Source organism: Vanessa tameamea, chromosome 11 (genome assembly GCF_037043105.1).
Source record: "Vanessa tameamea isolate UH-Manoa-2023 chromosome 11, ilVanTame1 primary haplotype, whole genome shotgun sequence".
Lineage (NCBI taxonomy): Eukaryota > Metazoa > Arthropoda > Insecta > Lepidoptera > Nymphalidae > Vanessa > Vanessa tameamea.
In genome coordinates, this window is record NC_087319.1 from 6,696,811 (window position 1) to 6,709,631 (window position 12,821).

At 29.2% G+C, this 12,821-nt stretch overlaps 3 protein-coding genes across 4 annotated transcripts in view; 1 reads left to right on the forward strand and 2 right to left on the reverse strand.

The window, feature by feature from the left end:
• Positions 1-2,834, reverse strand: part of LOC113395166 (uncharacterized) — a 399,509-nt gene extending 396,675 nt beyond the window's left edge. Inside the window, exons 1-2 of one of the 2 annotated variants that reach the window (XM_064216205.1) lie at positions 2,791-2,834; positions 2,278-2,350 (exon numbers count right to left, since the gene is read on the reverse strand). In XM_064216205.1, the coding sequence (XP_064072275.1) occupies positions 2,278-2,350 (73 nt within the window). In that variant the 5' untranslated portion in view covers positions 2,791-2,834. Of the gene's footprint in view, positions 1-2,277; positions 2,388-2,790 lie in introns of those variants that run through there. The other variant, XR_010309272.1, reaches the window with a different exon arrangement.
• Positions 2,835-5,937: 3,103 nt separating this feature from the next.
• LOC113395174 (uncharacterized) lies at positions 5,938-8,305 on the reverse strand. Its single transcript, XM_026632743.2, has 3 exons — positions 8,045-8,305; positions 7,913-7,963; positions 5,938-7,835 (listed from the first exon to the last, which is right to left on the reverse strand). The coding sequence occupies exons 1-3, from the start codon at positions 8,081-8,083 to the stop codon at positions 7,224-7,226; spliced, it is 702 nt and encodes a 233-aa protein (XP_026488528.1). The 5' UTR covers positions 8,084-8,305; the 3' UTR covers positions 5,938-7,223.
• Positions 8,306-9,467: 1,162 nt separating this feature from the next.
• On the forward strand, positions 9,468-12,735 carry LOC113395175 (superoxide dismutase [Cu-Zn]). The gene is made up of 4 exons (XM_026632744.2): positions 9,468-9,757; positions 10,191-10,241; positions 11,762-11,932; positions 12,217-12,735. Exons 1-4 carry the CDS (start codon positions 9,692-9,694, stop codon positions 12,394-12,396), a joined length of 468 nt encoding a protein of 155 aa, XP_026488529.2. The 5' UTR covers positions 9,468-9,691; the 3' UTR covers positions 12,397-12,735.
• Positions 12,736-12,821: the final 86 nt, after the last annotated feature.

Genomic DNA, 12,821 nt, shown 5'->3' on the forward strand with positions numbered 1-12,821 from the left:
GGTTTCTTAACAATGTTTTTCTTCACTGCCGGGACGGGATGAATTATAAACACCAATTAAACACAAAAAAATTCAGCGGTGCTTGCCTGGTTTTGAATCCGCAATCACTGATTAAGAGAATCGCGTTTTTACCACTGGGCCATCTCAGCTTTATTTGTATTATTATATATTTTATTTTTAAGAAGCATTGGAACGACGTGATAAGCATAAATATAGTGTAGATGCCAATGATTAATGACTATTTTATCCCAAAAAACTACACTAACCAGTGAAGAGATCCACATGATAATATAAACAAGCTACCCAACTTTTTGGTATTTTCAAATAGCTTCTATAGTTTTATCTAGTATATTGATTATCATTTAGTATTTTATTATGATAATTAGAAAATAACACTATCGGTAATCATCTAGGTACTAAAAATAAAGATAGTACTTCTAAATAAAACCTACCAACAAGTATATATATTTTAAATTAAAAAAAAAGTTGTATCAGATTTACATCCATCGCATGCAGGACGATGTTTTTCTTCGCCTGGGGTGAATTATAAGCTCAAAGTACATAAAATCCGGGTTTGGAAATTCGGTTAAAATGTACATGATCTAACAAATAAATATCTCGACTGCTAATAAAATTAATAATGAAAATCTAAAAAAAAACAATATTATTCCAACATATTACGCCATCGCCTTGTTAACAATTTCCCTGGACGTGGTCGGGTGAATTTAAAACCTTCTTCTAAGCAATTCTTCGCAACCAAGTTTACAGATTACTAAGGTTTAATTTGGTTGATTGTTGACAATAAACCTTATTGTCATAATAGAACTTGTAACAAAATATATTTCATTATTTTATTTAAAATATTGTTAGTTATATAATTGGATATACAGTTGCTTAGTTTTATGCGTTTTGTTATTACTTTCAGATATACATTTATTGAAGTTAAATATAATACCGGCTCTGTAACGATGGTAATATACTTTCGATTTTAACAGTTACTTCAATAACTAATATTAACCTCATAAATGTGAAATTACTTAAACACGTGCCTTATTGATCGCTGACTATGGGGTTATTTTTGCTGGAAATGTTACTACTCTTTATTTTGAAGACAGCTTTTCGACCACATAAATAGTTTACTTTTAATTTAAAATATTAATTTTAAGGCAAAAACCTTCGATTAATAGTTTCTGCGGCCATATTTTAAATACACACCAGGAGTCATAATTCTCTATTAATAAAAATTAAGATAATTATTGTATTTTAATAAAAACTGGATGAACGTCGTAAAGACGCGATGAGAAGTCGTATTATTATAACGGAAAGTGTATTAATGATTTTATGAGCTATATTAAAAATAAAATCACAATAATGTTGGAAGTTATATAATATTTAAATACCAGGAAATAATAAATCATTATGCAGCTCATATATCAATTTATAAAGCCATACTTTTACCGAGACTTTCAAGAAACTTTTAAAAATGTTTACTTTGAATGTAAATTATTATAAATGACTTTTAAATATTACTAAGACGTTTCTAATTTGCCGCTAGTTTAAATTTCAGATGACGCAATATAGAACAGCAGTAGAGCTACTCTGTAAAAACAAACTCAGATCATCTTGATCACGGTTATGAAATAAAAAAGATATAGGTATGCAACATTGACTTTAAAAATGAAAGTACACAGGACACACAAATCAAAATAATTTTGATTCGTGTTTTCTTTAAATGTTATAGTTATTAATAGCGTATCACAGTAAGTCGGTAGATAATTAATAAAGTAAATAAACGAAATATTTTATTTTCTAAATCCCAAGAGTAAGAAAAAAAGATATTTACAAATCTAAAACCTATCTCCCGTTTTTAATTATCAATGACATTTTTTTATTGTTTTCAATCAGATTTGATAATGTGCAATAAAGATATAAACGAAAACAAACAATTTAAATTAAACAACCAAAAAATAGTATTAATTAGATCGTGAAATGTCTAACATAAGTATTTTAACAAAGCGTTTTTTTCTGTTTCTCATTCCATATTTAAATTTAATGTTGAGCTACTAGTTACGTGAGTGAGTACGTAAATAAGTCTTTTTGGGTTTCTGCTGCTCGCTTATACGCAGGCAAAAGATATTCCTATTGAGTAACTAATCTTGATGAACTATTTCCTACTTATTTACCTACTTACTCACTTGTGTAAAAAACACATTTACGTTATGTTTATTTGTTTTACAAGACATTTGATTATTAAATAATATATAAAATTATTCTTACCAGATGTTTTGCCATAGCCCCCCTGCAAAATTGTCAGTACAATTGTTAGTAAGAAAACTGTCCGTCTGAACATCTGAAAGTTTATAGCAAAGGATTATATTATTATTCCGTTGTACTTTTAAATTATAGCTCGGTAGAGTTGTTCAAAAAACTTATTATTTCAGAAAGTATTTTTTGCTATCAAATAAGCCAATTAATATATTTTGGAAATATTTTTAAATAGGTTAGTGTATATAATAAAATATATTGCATAGATATAAACAGCTACCTCATTTTCCAGGCATAAAATAATTAATTAGGTACATTAAAACATTATATTATAGCTAAATTATATTTTTATATAATTTCAATAATTATTTCGTTAAAATTTACGATGAATATTTATATCACTCAATCAAATTAAATAAACTTTTTAATAAGTTTTTAAAATAATATATGATTTATTAATACTTATCACACTATACTTTATTAAGTATTCACAATATAATTGCATAATATATAACGAAATGTTACCTTTAATATGCGTAATCTTTAAAACACTTCACAACCCAACGCGATGGTTACCGTGCAATGGTACGCACTGCGATGAAGCATACAACGAAGACAAACTTATCTTTATAGCCTCGGATGGGGAGAACGAACTAGCTCGACCGACATTGACGGGCTTGCTGCTGCAATTTTCTCTTAATAATTTGAATTATTTAAATTTCAGTGAAAGAATCGTTACGTTAAATCCGGTCAAGTGAGAGGAAGAGTCACGTGGAGAGGTTCTCGTGCTATCACGATAAAAAATACTAAATAAGGATTATTGTAGTCCTTATTCTTCAAATCCATATTTCTTTTATAACATTTAAATTTATATAATTATATTAATTTCAAATATTACTTATAAATGATACTTGGTGGTAGCTTTTTACAAGCCCGGAGGTACCAATGTATGAGTGGGTTACTCATCACATATTTTAGCGCCAAACAGTTTGAAGTTTAGAGTGGCCCAGCGTATATCTAGGCACAAAGGACATTACATCTTAGTTCCCAAGGTTGCTGGCGTATTGGCGATGTAAGGGATGCTTAATATTTCTTACAGTGCCACTGTCTATGTAACCACTAAAGCCGCTTACCATACCAGGTGGTTAATTTAATCTGCCTATCTATTTCGGTCCCGGTAACCATGCCAAAGCGAGGGCGTGTGTCACAGTTGCGCGACAATATATATTATATAATAGACAATAACACAGTAACATATTATGGACATATTATAGTTCCCGGAAGAAGGGTACAATGCGACAAAGATTAAATGGGTAGTGCATTGCAACGTGCACGCAGAGAAAATCATCGAAGAAAAATCACAGTATTAACCATATTCTGGTTTTTTAAAAAAGCAAATATTGTATGTATCCTAGTTCAATTTATATGTCACATAGATCCTTTTCAAAGTCATCAACAAATTAATTTTAATGAATGCATACATGGTGTATACGGTAAGTTGTATTAACTAGTTTATCCAACTAGAACTAAATAATTCGTTGTATAAAGGCAGTAACTGGCAACTTATCTGCGGCGAAAGTCAGGTTCAAAACTCTCGAGCGTCCTAACACTTCCGACTTCCTTTCCTATCAATTACAACTTATAATTACGATAACTTGATTAGAGCAGGAAATTTTCCTTTAAAATTCCTGTATCTCTCCTAATGGCACTGTTATGAGTTGTAAAACAAGTCTGCATCTATTACCCAAGTTAAAAATAAAAATAAAACTATATACAGTATAACAAACGATATATTATAAATATATTGATGATACAGTGGACAAAATCACGCTTGTCTATTTATTTTTATACTTGAAGAAAAGTTTTGGAATCCTCATCCAATGTAGGCAAGCACCAATAAAGTGAGCGATACAGAAAAACAATGCCATGCAATAAAATATGAGCATTATTTACGTTCATAAAATATTGTACATCAGTATTGTAAAAAAGTGAAATTAATAAAACTTTATAGCACACAAACCTTCACCTCTCAATTTTACCTCCTACAGGGGTGAAACAAAAAAAGAAACCTGTCCTTTCCGGGACTCAAATAATCATCATAACAAATTTCATCTAAATCGGTTCATCGGTTTAAGCGTGAAGAGGTAAACAGACAGAGTTACTTTAGTGTTTATAATGTTAGTAGGGATTATCATTATTAGCCTTTAGGCATCTTTAACTATTAATTTATTACATCATACGTATTCATTATTATTATAGAGGTATCCAACATAGACTTTACTTAACTAATGAAACATGTTAAGATTTTCCCATAGACAATTAATTTAATACTTTTATGACTCATTCACAATATGGAGTAGTTTTTTAGTTATTATTAGTCTAATACCACCACCACCAATAACCATATACCTCGGAACTTATACTGAAGACAATTTCTTTAGGTTTGAAAAAAGACCTAATATATTCTCGTACATCGGTTTGATGTATCTCCTAATGTTTTAGCTTTAGCCTTATTAGCGTACAAAAATCTAATTTTTAGGTAAAATACGTCAAAGTTCAGGCATTTTGTACAAAATATCCACCAATGATGTACACAAACCTTCCTTGTTTATTTTACCTTCACTGTTCTTTTGGTGAAAACCGCATAAAAATCCGTTAAGTAGTTTGAAACAGGAAGCGACATTGTTTAATACGTTTTATTACTTATTACTATAGATAGATGTAGATATGTATTGTAGTTATTAAGAAAGCAGGTAACACGTTGGTGCAAAATACTTGGACAGATAAAGTATCACTTTCAATTTCTTGTCCGCAAAGATCGTATATCAGCTTTCTTATAATTTCACTAGAGCATGTTAGTGCAGCACCGAAAGTGTGGCGCCGCTTAAAAAAACCACCTATCTCATAATGAACTGAAACTTACTTCTTTGTAACATTGCTGATTTATGCAAAAACACATGTGTCAGAATAACATACGACATATTCGCATTTTGATGTCTTTCTTCATCGCCATGCATATGACGACCTCCCACTCCGAGGTCCCTGGTTCGATTCCCGACCGAGTCGATGTAGAATAAGTTCATTAGTTTCCTATATTGTCTTGGGTCTGGGTGTTTGTAGTACCGTCGTTACTTCTGATTTTCCATAACACAAGTGCTTTAGCTACTTACATTGGGATCAGAGTAATGTATGTGATGTTGTCAAATATTTATTATTTATTTATGCATGAAATGTATCAAGCAATAAAGATATCCTATTAAGGTGTGGTACCTTTATAGCTGTTATAAGTCTACTAGGCTGGACTAAGGCATCATCTCCTTTTGAAGAGATTTGCAGCTTATTCCACCATGCTCCAATGCGAGTTGGTCGATACAAACGTGACCGATTTCCATCAAACATATGGAGGGTTCTACCGCCAAACAGCTATAGGCACAAGGGAGTTAGGATTTTCCAAGGTTGGTGAGGCATTGGCCATGTAGGGAATGAAATGAATAAATTATTACGGCGCCAATACTTATGAGTGATGGAAGCGGTTTATGGACACACAACTTAATTTTCTTTGAACATTTCAAAGTCAGCTGTCATCATATTACAACAATTTGTAATATAATAACATACTATAAATTAAGATTCTTTGAGTAGAATGAAACAAATGTTACAGTACAAAAAAGTAGTTTATGAGTTTGTACTTTAGTACTCTAATATCACATAACTTTTATTATTAATAATTTATTAATAACAATTAACAAGAATACTAAAAGGTTTTTCCACACTAATATGCGAGGCATAAATAAAAAAAATAAATAACAAAAAAAAAATAAAAAACAAAAATGGTGGTCTCCTTGTTGCAAGAAAAAAAAATTTAAATATTCAAAATTCGAAGGAAGACAGGTAATGGGGCACCCGATAACTATTTAATGTACTGCAAATATACCACACGGTGCACAATGAGAACGAATGTTATATCTGTTGTTATCTATTACTTTCTACTCGCTTTTGAAGGTATAACAAAGCATCAAAACAAAAATGTTAAAAAAATGGCTGTTTTCGCCCATATCTTGGTTAATTTAGTTGTGAACAATTGCTTGTTATATTTCGAGTTTTGTTACTAATAAGCTATGTTCTTACATTATCCAAAAGTACATTAGCTCATCTTCCTTCTTATACAAAAACAAAAAAAAATGTAAATCATATTTTCAGTTTGATTTTCTTTACATTACAAAAGTAAGTAATTTATACTTTAACAGAAAGCATAATTTACAATTTTTAAAATTAACTTAAATATTCATATTTGTGATAAGAAACAAAAATGTACAATTGCTAGTTAAGGACTTCCTTTTGTGTTAAACAGAGAAAACTTAAGCCAGGTTTAAGCATGAAGTATAAAATAATGTTGTGCGCGTCAATTTCTCCTGCATTAGAGCTGATTAAACACAAAATTGCACAGGAAGCCTTTACTAGACAGTAGAACTATATATAATGCATTATTCCACATGTGAAATAATTTCAAATTAATAATTAAATAAATACCAGTATAGTAAAAGATTACCTCAAATGTGTTCCACATTTCTAAGGTACTTTTAACAATATTCTATAGTAGTTTAGTGGTATAGATATGACTATCTATAACACTTGCTTTACAAAAATAACACCAGTTCTAAATAGATAGAATAAACATGAAACTGATTGTACCAATTGTACTTTGAATATTTTTACACATTTTTTTTAAATGAATTACAATAACAAGGCTACCCTCTTAATTTATTATTAATAATAAAAATAAAAAAGGCAGAATTGCGATTTTTTTTATCAAAACTTGAGGTAAAATCTCATTTACACATCATCAAACTGCAACTTAATAATGATCATCTCTCAAATTACATTTACCATTACAATTTAGATCTAATTTTTTTTATGTAAATTGAACACAGTCACTGATGGTACATCAGTTTGATTTACTAAACATCAGTCTCAGCAATTTGGATTTTAATTGTTGATATATTAGAGCTATTACCAGTATCAATATTTATTTTGATATCCTTATTGTCCTTCTTCACTTGTTTTAATTCCTCTGGTTTTAAAAGCTTTACACCTGACTTTCCTTGCAATGTCATGAGATTTTTAATCCATCTCTCATTTTTAATTATTTTGTTGGTCTCAGATATCTCCATTAGTTCCATGTTCAAACCTTTGATATCTTCAACATGTTTCTGAATTAAAAATTCACTATCTTTTGTATTTTTTTTATTTTTTCTCTTTTCTTTCTGAGATTGAATATCATATGATCGTTGTTCTAGCTGACTATCCTCTGAATCGTAAACTCTATTGATTTTGTCTATTTCAGACCAGCTAGCTGTAGAAATCACAGAACCAGTTGCTACAGGTGAAATGTGGGTTCTTTTTGTTCTTATGGATATGACATCACTCATGTCTTCTTCATTTTCAAACCGTACAAACTGTAGGTCTTCATACCCAAATGGAAATTCACATTCAATATTCTCACACATTAACATTTTTTCATTGAAATTTATGAAAAAAAATCTTATTTCAGAAGAACAAAGTGGACATACCTAAAACAAAAATTTGAGATTTTATACAACAATATATATATAAATATAATTAGTAATTCCGTAATTTAATGACTTACTCTAGGGCCTTCCTCTATAATTTGCGTAGATTCTACTTCAGCAGATATTGCCTGCAAATTAAAAACGAAAAACTTATGTACTTTATAATTTTACCATGTGGGCTACTTAATTTATTTGGAATTTCTACTTACCGGAGATAGTATTGGTGCAATAGCAACATTTTCCTCCATATTTTTTTAAATGCAAACTTATAATGTATAGACAATATGTAATTCTAATAATATAAAATATTCATTTTAGTCGACACCAAATTTTGTAGGCAGTAGACATATTGGAATCACTATTGCGCCGGCGCTAACAATCTTCCTTTTAATTTAGAAACAAAAAGTATGTAACCACTTCTTTAGTAAATCAAAGTAGGTAGGTTAGGTTTGTTTTGAATCTCTGACAACTAAAAGTCATATGTCAAATTTTGTCAATCAATCCGAAATGGATTTGTCATAACATGTGTCAAAATTACGGTGTTACTATTATTAAAATACGTTTTATAAAAGACAATAATAATTATAATATATATATGTATTAGGTACCTTATACATAATATGGTTAAATTCACGATGACTCTCCCGTTTTTTTTTGTCCAAATGGATGCAAAGTAAGCTGCTAGAGTGTCAGTTATATTGTAAAATGTATATAGAGTACAGTTACCTATTTGCTTATTAGCGTAGGAACGCACATTAAATTAAAAGGTGGGGTCTGTCTTTGGGATTGAATTTATTATTTCTAAGACTAGCCTTGGTTTTATTCTTGTTTTATACGAATATTGGAATGGTGTTAACTATTTATTAAGGAGATCTAAAAAGACAACACAACTATATTTCTATGATATTTTTTAAATATTATAACGGCGTGTACGAAATACATGGAACGGTAAAATAAAGAATAATTTATAAAGAAGTTACATTCACTCCTTTACCTTGTCAAATGATCTATAATTCAGTTATTAAAACAAATATAGACTAAACTTCTGCTTTGTTTTTTTATGTAACGAATACTTAATACAATAATATATGACCCAGGGGTGTCGGTATTGTATATTTCTTTCAATACTGAGCATAAGTATGTAATGTTCGGCTTTTCAAACCTTCTAAAATTACTATAATAGCTTCGGTATTTTTGTAGCCCTTATCAAAAGTCGATTAAAACAACTTAAATTTTACTACAAGAGAACCATACTATTTGTATGGTTCTCTCTGTATTTGTTATTTTATTCAGATATAAGTTGGCGCGAGGTGATTTTATATACTTTTTTACGAATTCAACTGTTAGTGAATGTTCATAGTGCAATATGTTTTTTTTTAATTAATGCAATATTAGGTTTGCATAAATGACATGTGCGTATAACCAGCTGTTTTTCTTATTTCGAATAAACTAATTAATTGTCTTAACATATTGAACATTTAGAAACCTTAATAAACTCAATCAGTCTTATCGTATAATAATTTGGTGTATTATTCTCTTTATATTTAGACATCATCCATAATATAATTATCATATCATCCAAAAAATAACCACAGATAACTTATCGTTTGAAAAGTTACCTAAAACCTTTTATATACGTCAGAATATCAGAAGAAACCGGCTATATGTTTGAGGTTTCAACAAATACAAATATTCATTTTATTACCCAGCAGACTGCAGCGTTGTGAATATCTGTATTTGACTGTACTTTTTATCTCTATATAGCTAATTAAGCTTAAGTCATTTTCCCTCACATAGTAAACATAGTGAACAATATCTACCATAGTTATTCTTCCTAAATAATAAATTGCATAATAATGCCGGCCAAAGCAGTGTGCGTTTTAAATGGTGATATAAGTGGCACAGTCTTCTTCGATCAGAAGGTATTTTTGATATAATATATTTGATATGTTATAATTGCTCGTCATGATAACCTTGAGGTTGACGTAATTTCATAGTAAGATTTATGTTACAAGGTAAACTAAAACTTATTAAAATAAGGAATGTATATGATTATTATTTTATGTACATTTAAGTATGTACGCATTTTCTAGAAGCTTATTACATATACAAGTACGGTACGTGTATGTATAATTGCAGAGCTTTGTATATACTTAAAATTGCATTCCAATTATGTAGTCCCTTTAAAAAAATATATTGCTGTGAGTGGTCATGATCACGAATACCTATAATACTTAAAAAAAAAGTCTATAAAAAATATTGTATAAAAAGTTAATGATTTCATCAGTGGTGTATAACTATACACAATCTCAGTTACAAGACCACCATATTAATTATGATTCTTTATTATTTCAGGATGACAGTTCCCCTGTTGTAGTTTCGGGAGAAGTCAAGGGACTATCAAAGGTAAATTATTATCTATGATATTTAAATATAATATAATTAATCGCAGTTATTGATTTAGCTTTCATTATTTCTACTAAATATTTGTATGCTACAATGACTTGCAAATAATGAAAAAATGTAACTTGATATAGAATATTTATGTCTTACTAGATAGTCACTAAAGTGTAATAATAAATCTTATTATTATATAAAACTTAATGTTAATATCTTTCAAATATATTTATTTCTAATGTGGACTCTAGGAAGTTATGTTGTATGTTGGGCTTGACTACCAAAGTACTATGAAATATGTATTTCATAGTACTTTGGTAAATATTGATAAATATAGAGTAACTAACTGCCCATCTGGACTTTGGGTGAAATAAGAATTTGTATTCCTTATGGTAGTGCCTATGGGGGCCAATCTAATCCATCTAGGACCTACTCAAAGACACATAAAATACTTCATCAAAATCAGTCCAATTGCTTAGGAGAAATGTCCATAATAAACAGGAATAAAGATTTATATTTTTGAAGATATAAACAGTAATGAATTTATTTGTATTGAAATATTGCATATTAAAGCAAAATAAGTAAGCAAGTTCATATGGAACACAAATTACATAAGTTTGTTTTAAAATATATATATATATATATATATATATATATATATATATCTAGGTTTTTTATTATTACAAGTTACAACTAGTTTTAAAAAACCTTACAATTAAAAAAATATTTTCAATTTGTTCTATTATTATACCTATCTGATATGCGTACATGGGTCACTTGACCTTGCTTTCATGATAATGAGTTATTTCATAATGAGTATGCTTGTAGAATTATAGATTGCTTTGTATAATTAAAGGTGCTACTTATTGATTTAACTGATGTATAATAACTGATATGCTTCTGAATTACGAAATGAATTTCTTGATGACATTTGTTTATTATTTTCTATAATGAATTTTGGACTTAATAATAATTATCTTTCATTCTTATTAATTAGTTTTAGTAATGCTTTTGTCAGTGGATTATTTCACTTTGTCCTCATTTCATGGATGAGGTATAAGATGTGGTTGCAAAAAAAGAAAACCCTTAGTTGGTTCTTATGACATCCATTAGGTCTAGCTGAAGGTAAATTAGTATACAGACGATTATGACATTTTATTACTATTATACTATACTATTATGATATTAAGTCATTTTCTTTTGTAAATTATATACATAGAATTGGAACATAATTCATTTATGTATATACTATAATTAAACCCATGATATTGTAGACTTTTTCCTGTAAAAACCCAAAGTGTGATGAGACACATATTCATTAAGTCAATGAATCTTATCAATCATTAATGTTCTTAAGATAATAATTGTCTTTACAAGTATCCTTGATATGTTGGATAGGTTGCATTTCAAGGACTAATAAAATGTTGGATACATTTCAAATAATAATTAATCTTTTTACTTTTTTTTTTACCATATAATATAATGCAGACTTAAATTATTCCATTACAAATAATATAACTGAATTCCAGGGCAAACATGGATTCCATGTGCATGAATTTGGTGACAACACAAATGGATGCACATCAGCAGGACCTCACTTCAATCCTTTGAAACAAGAACACGGAGCTCCCAATGCTTCAGTCCGTCATGTTGGAGATCTTGGCAACATTGAAGCTTCTACTGATGGTGGTGTCACAAAGGTAATATAACAATTAACTCATTGCTTGAATTAAAACTGACTTAAAAGTATTGCTTGATAATAGTGGGTAAAAGTATTGGGTGGGATATGTGTACTATACAAAACCACTAAGATTCAGAAAATTTAGAATTTTGTATGATACAAGTGCTTATGTCTAAACATTTATTTTATAAAATAATGAAACATATCACATAGATTGTATTAATGTGGTAACTGAGAGGCTAATAAAACTTCAGTTCTATCTAATGTGATACATTCTATTGAAACTAACTATATTAATTTTAGGTGAACATTCAAGACTCCCAAATCTCACTTGCGGGACCTAACAGTATCATTGGACGCACCTTGGTAGTACACGCCGATCCTGATGATCTTGGTGTTGGGGGCCATGAACTCAGCAAGACCACAGGAAATGCTGGGGCTCGTATTGCTTGTGGAGTGATTGGATTAGCCAAATCTGCTTAAGTAGTTGATAGTCTTCCAATTTTTGCAACTATTTAATCAATACCTGTCCCTTTTAATATCAATGCTAAGTGGGAAATATTAGTATCAATGTCTATATCTTGTTATCATCTTATCACTCAATATTATTGTCTTATTATTATTTAGAGGTATAGAATTATGTAGTGTATAAGATGAGGTTAAAATATTATATTCCAAACTATTTCTCAAAGCCTGTGTAGCATTTCTGAATCAGTGAAAAATGTGATTGTATTGGTTTAATTTTTATTTGGTGCAGGGAATGTTGATATATGAAATATCAGACTGCAGCTTGTTTTGTTTATTAAATAAATACTTATATGACTTGAATTTTTATTTAAATGTTTTTGATTTTATTAGTAATTTATGCAGAGGGTTACTTCAATGTTATTTAATATTACCATAATTTA

What these genes read in the sequence shown, in the direction of transcription:
- LOC113395174 (XM_026632743.2), bottom strand. Translation starts at nt 8,083, where the DNA reads ATGGAGGAAAATGTTGCTATTGCACCAATACTATCTCCG. An exon ending in TTGCACCAATACTATCTCCG is followed by an intron (nt 7,964 to 8,044) that starts GTAAGTAGAAAT and finishes TTTAATTTGCAG; the next exon opens with GCAATATCTGCTGAAGTAGA. An exon ending in TTATAGAGGAAGGCCCTAGA is followed by an intron (nt 7,836 to 7,912) that starts GTAAGTCATTAA and finishes TTTTTGTTTTAG; the next exon opens with GTATGTCCACTTTGTTCTTC.
- LOC113395175 (XM_026632744.2), top strand. Translation starts at nt 9,692, where the DNA reads ATGCCGGCCAAAGCAGTGTGCGTTTTAAATGGTGATATAAGTGGCACA. An exon ending in CAGTCTTCTTCGATCAGAAG is followed by an intron (nt 9,758 to 10,190) that starts GTATTTTTGATA and finishes TTATTATTTCAG; the next exon opens with GATGACAGTTCCCCTGTTGT. An exon ending in AAGTCAAGGGACTATCAAAG is followed by an intron (nt 10,242 to 11,761) that starts GTAAATTATTAT and finishes ACTGAATTCCAG; the next exon opens with GGCAAACATGGATTCCATGT.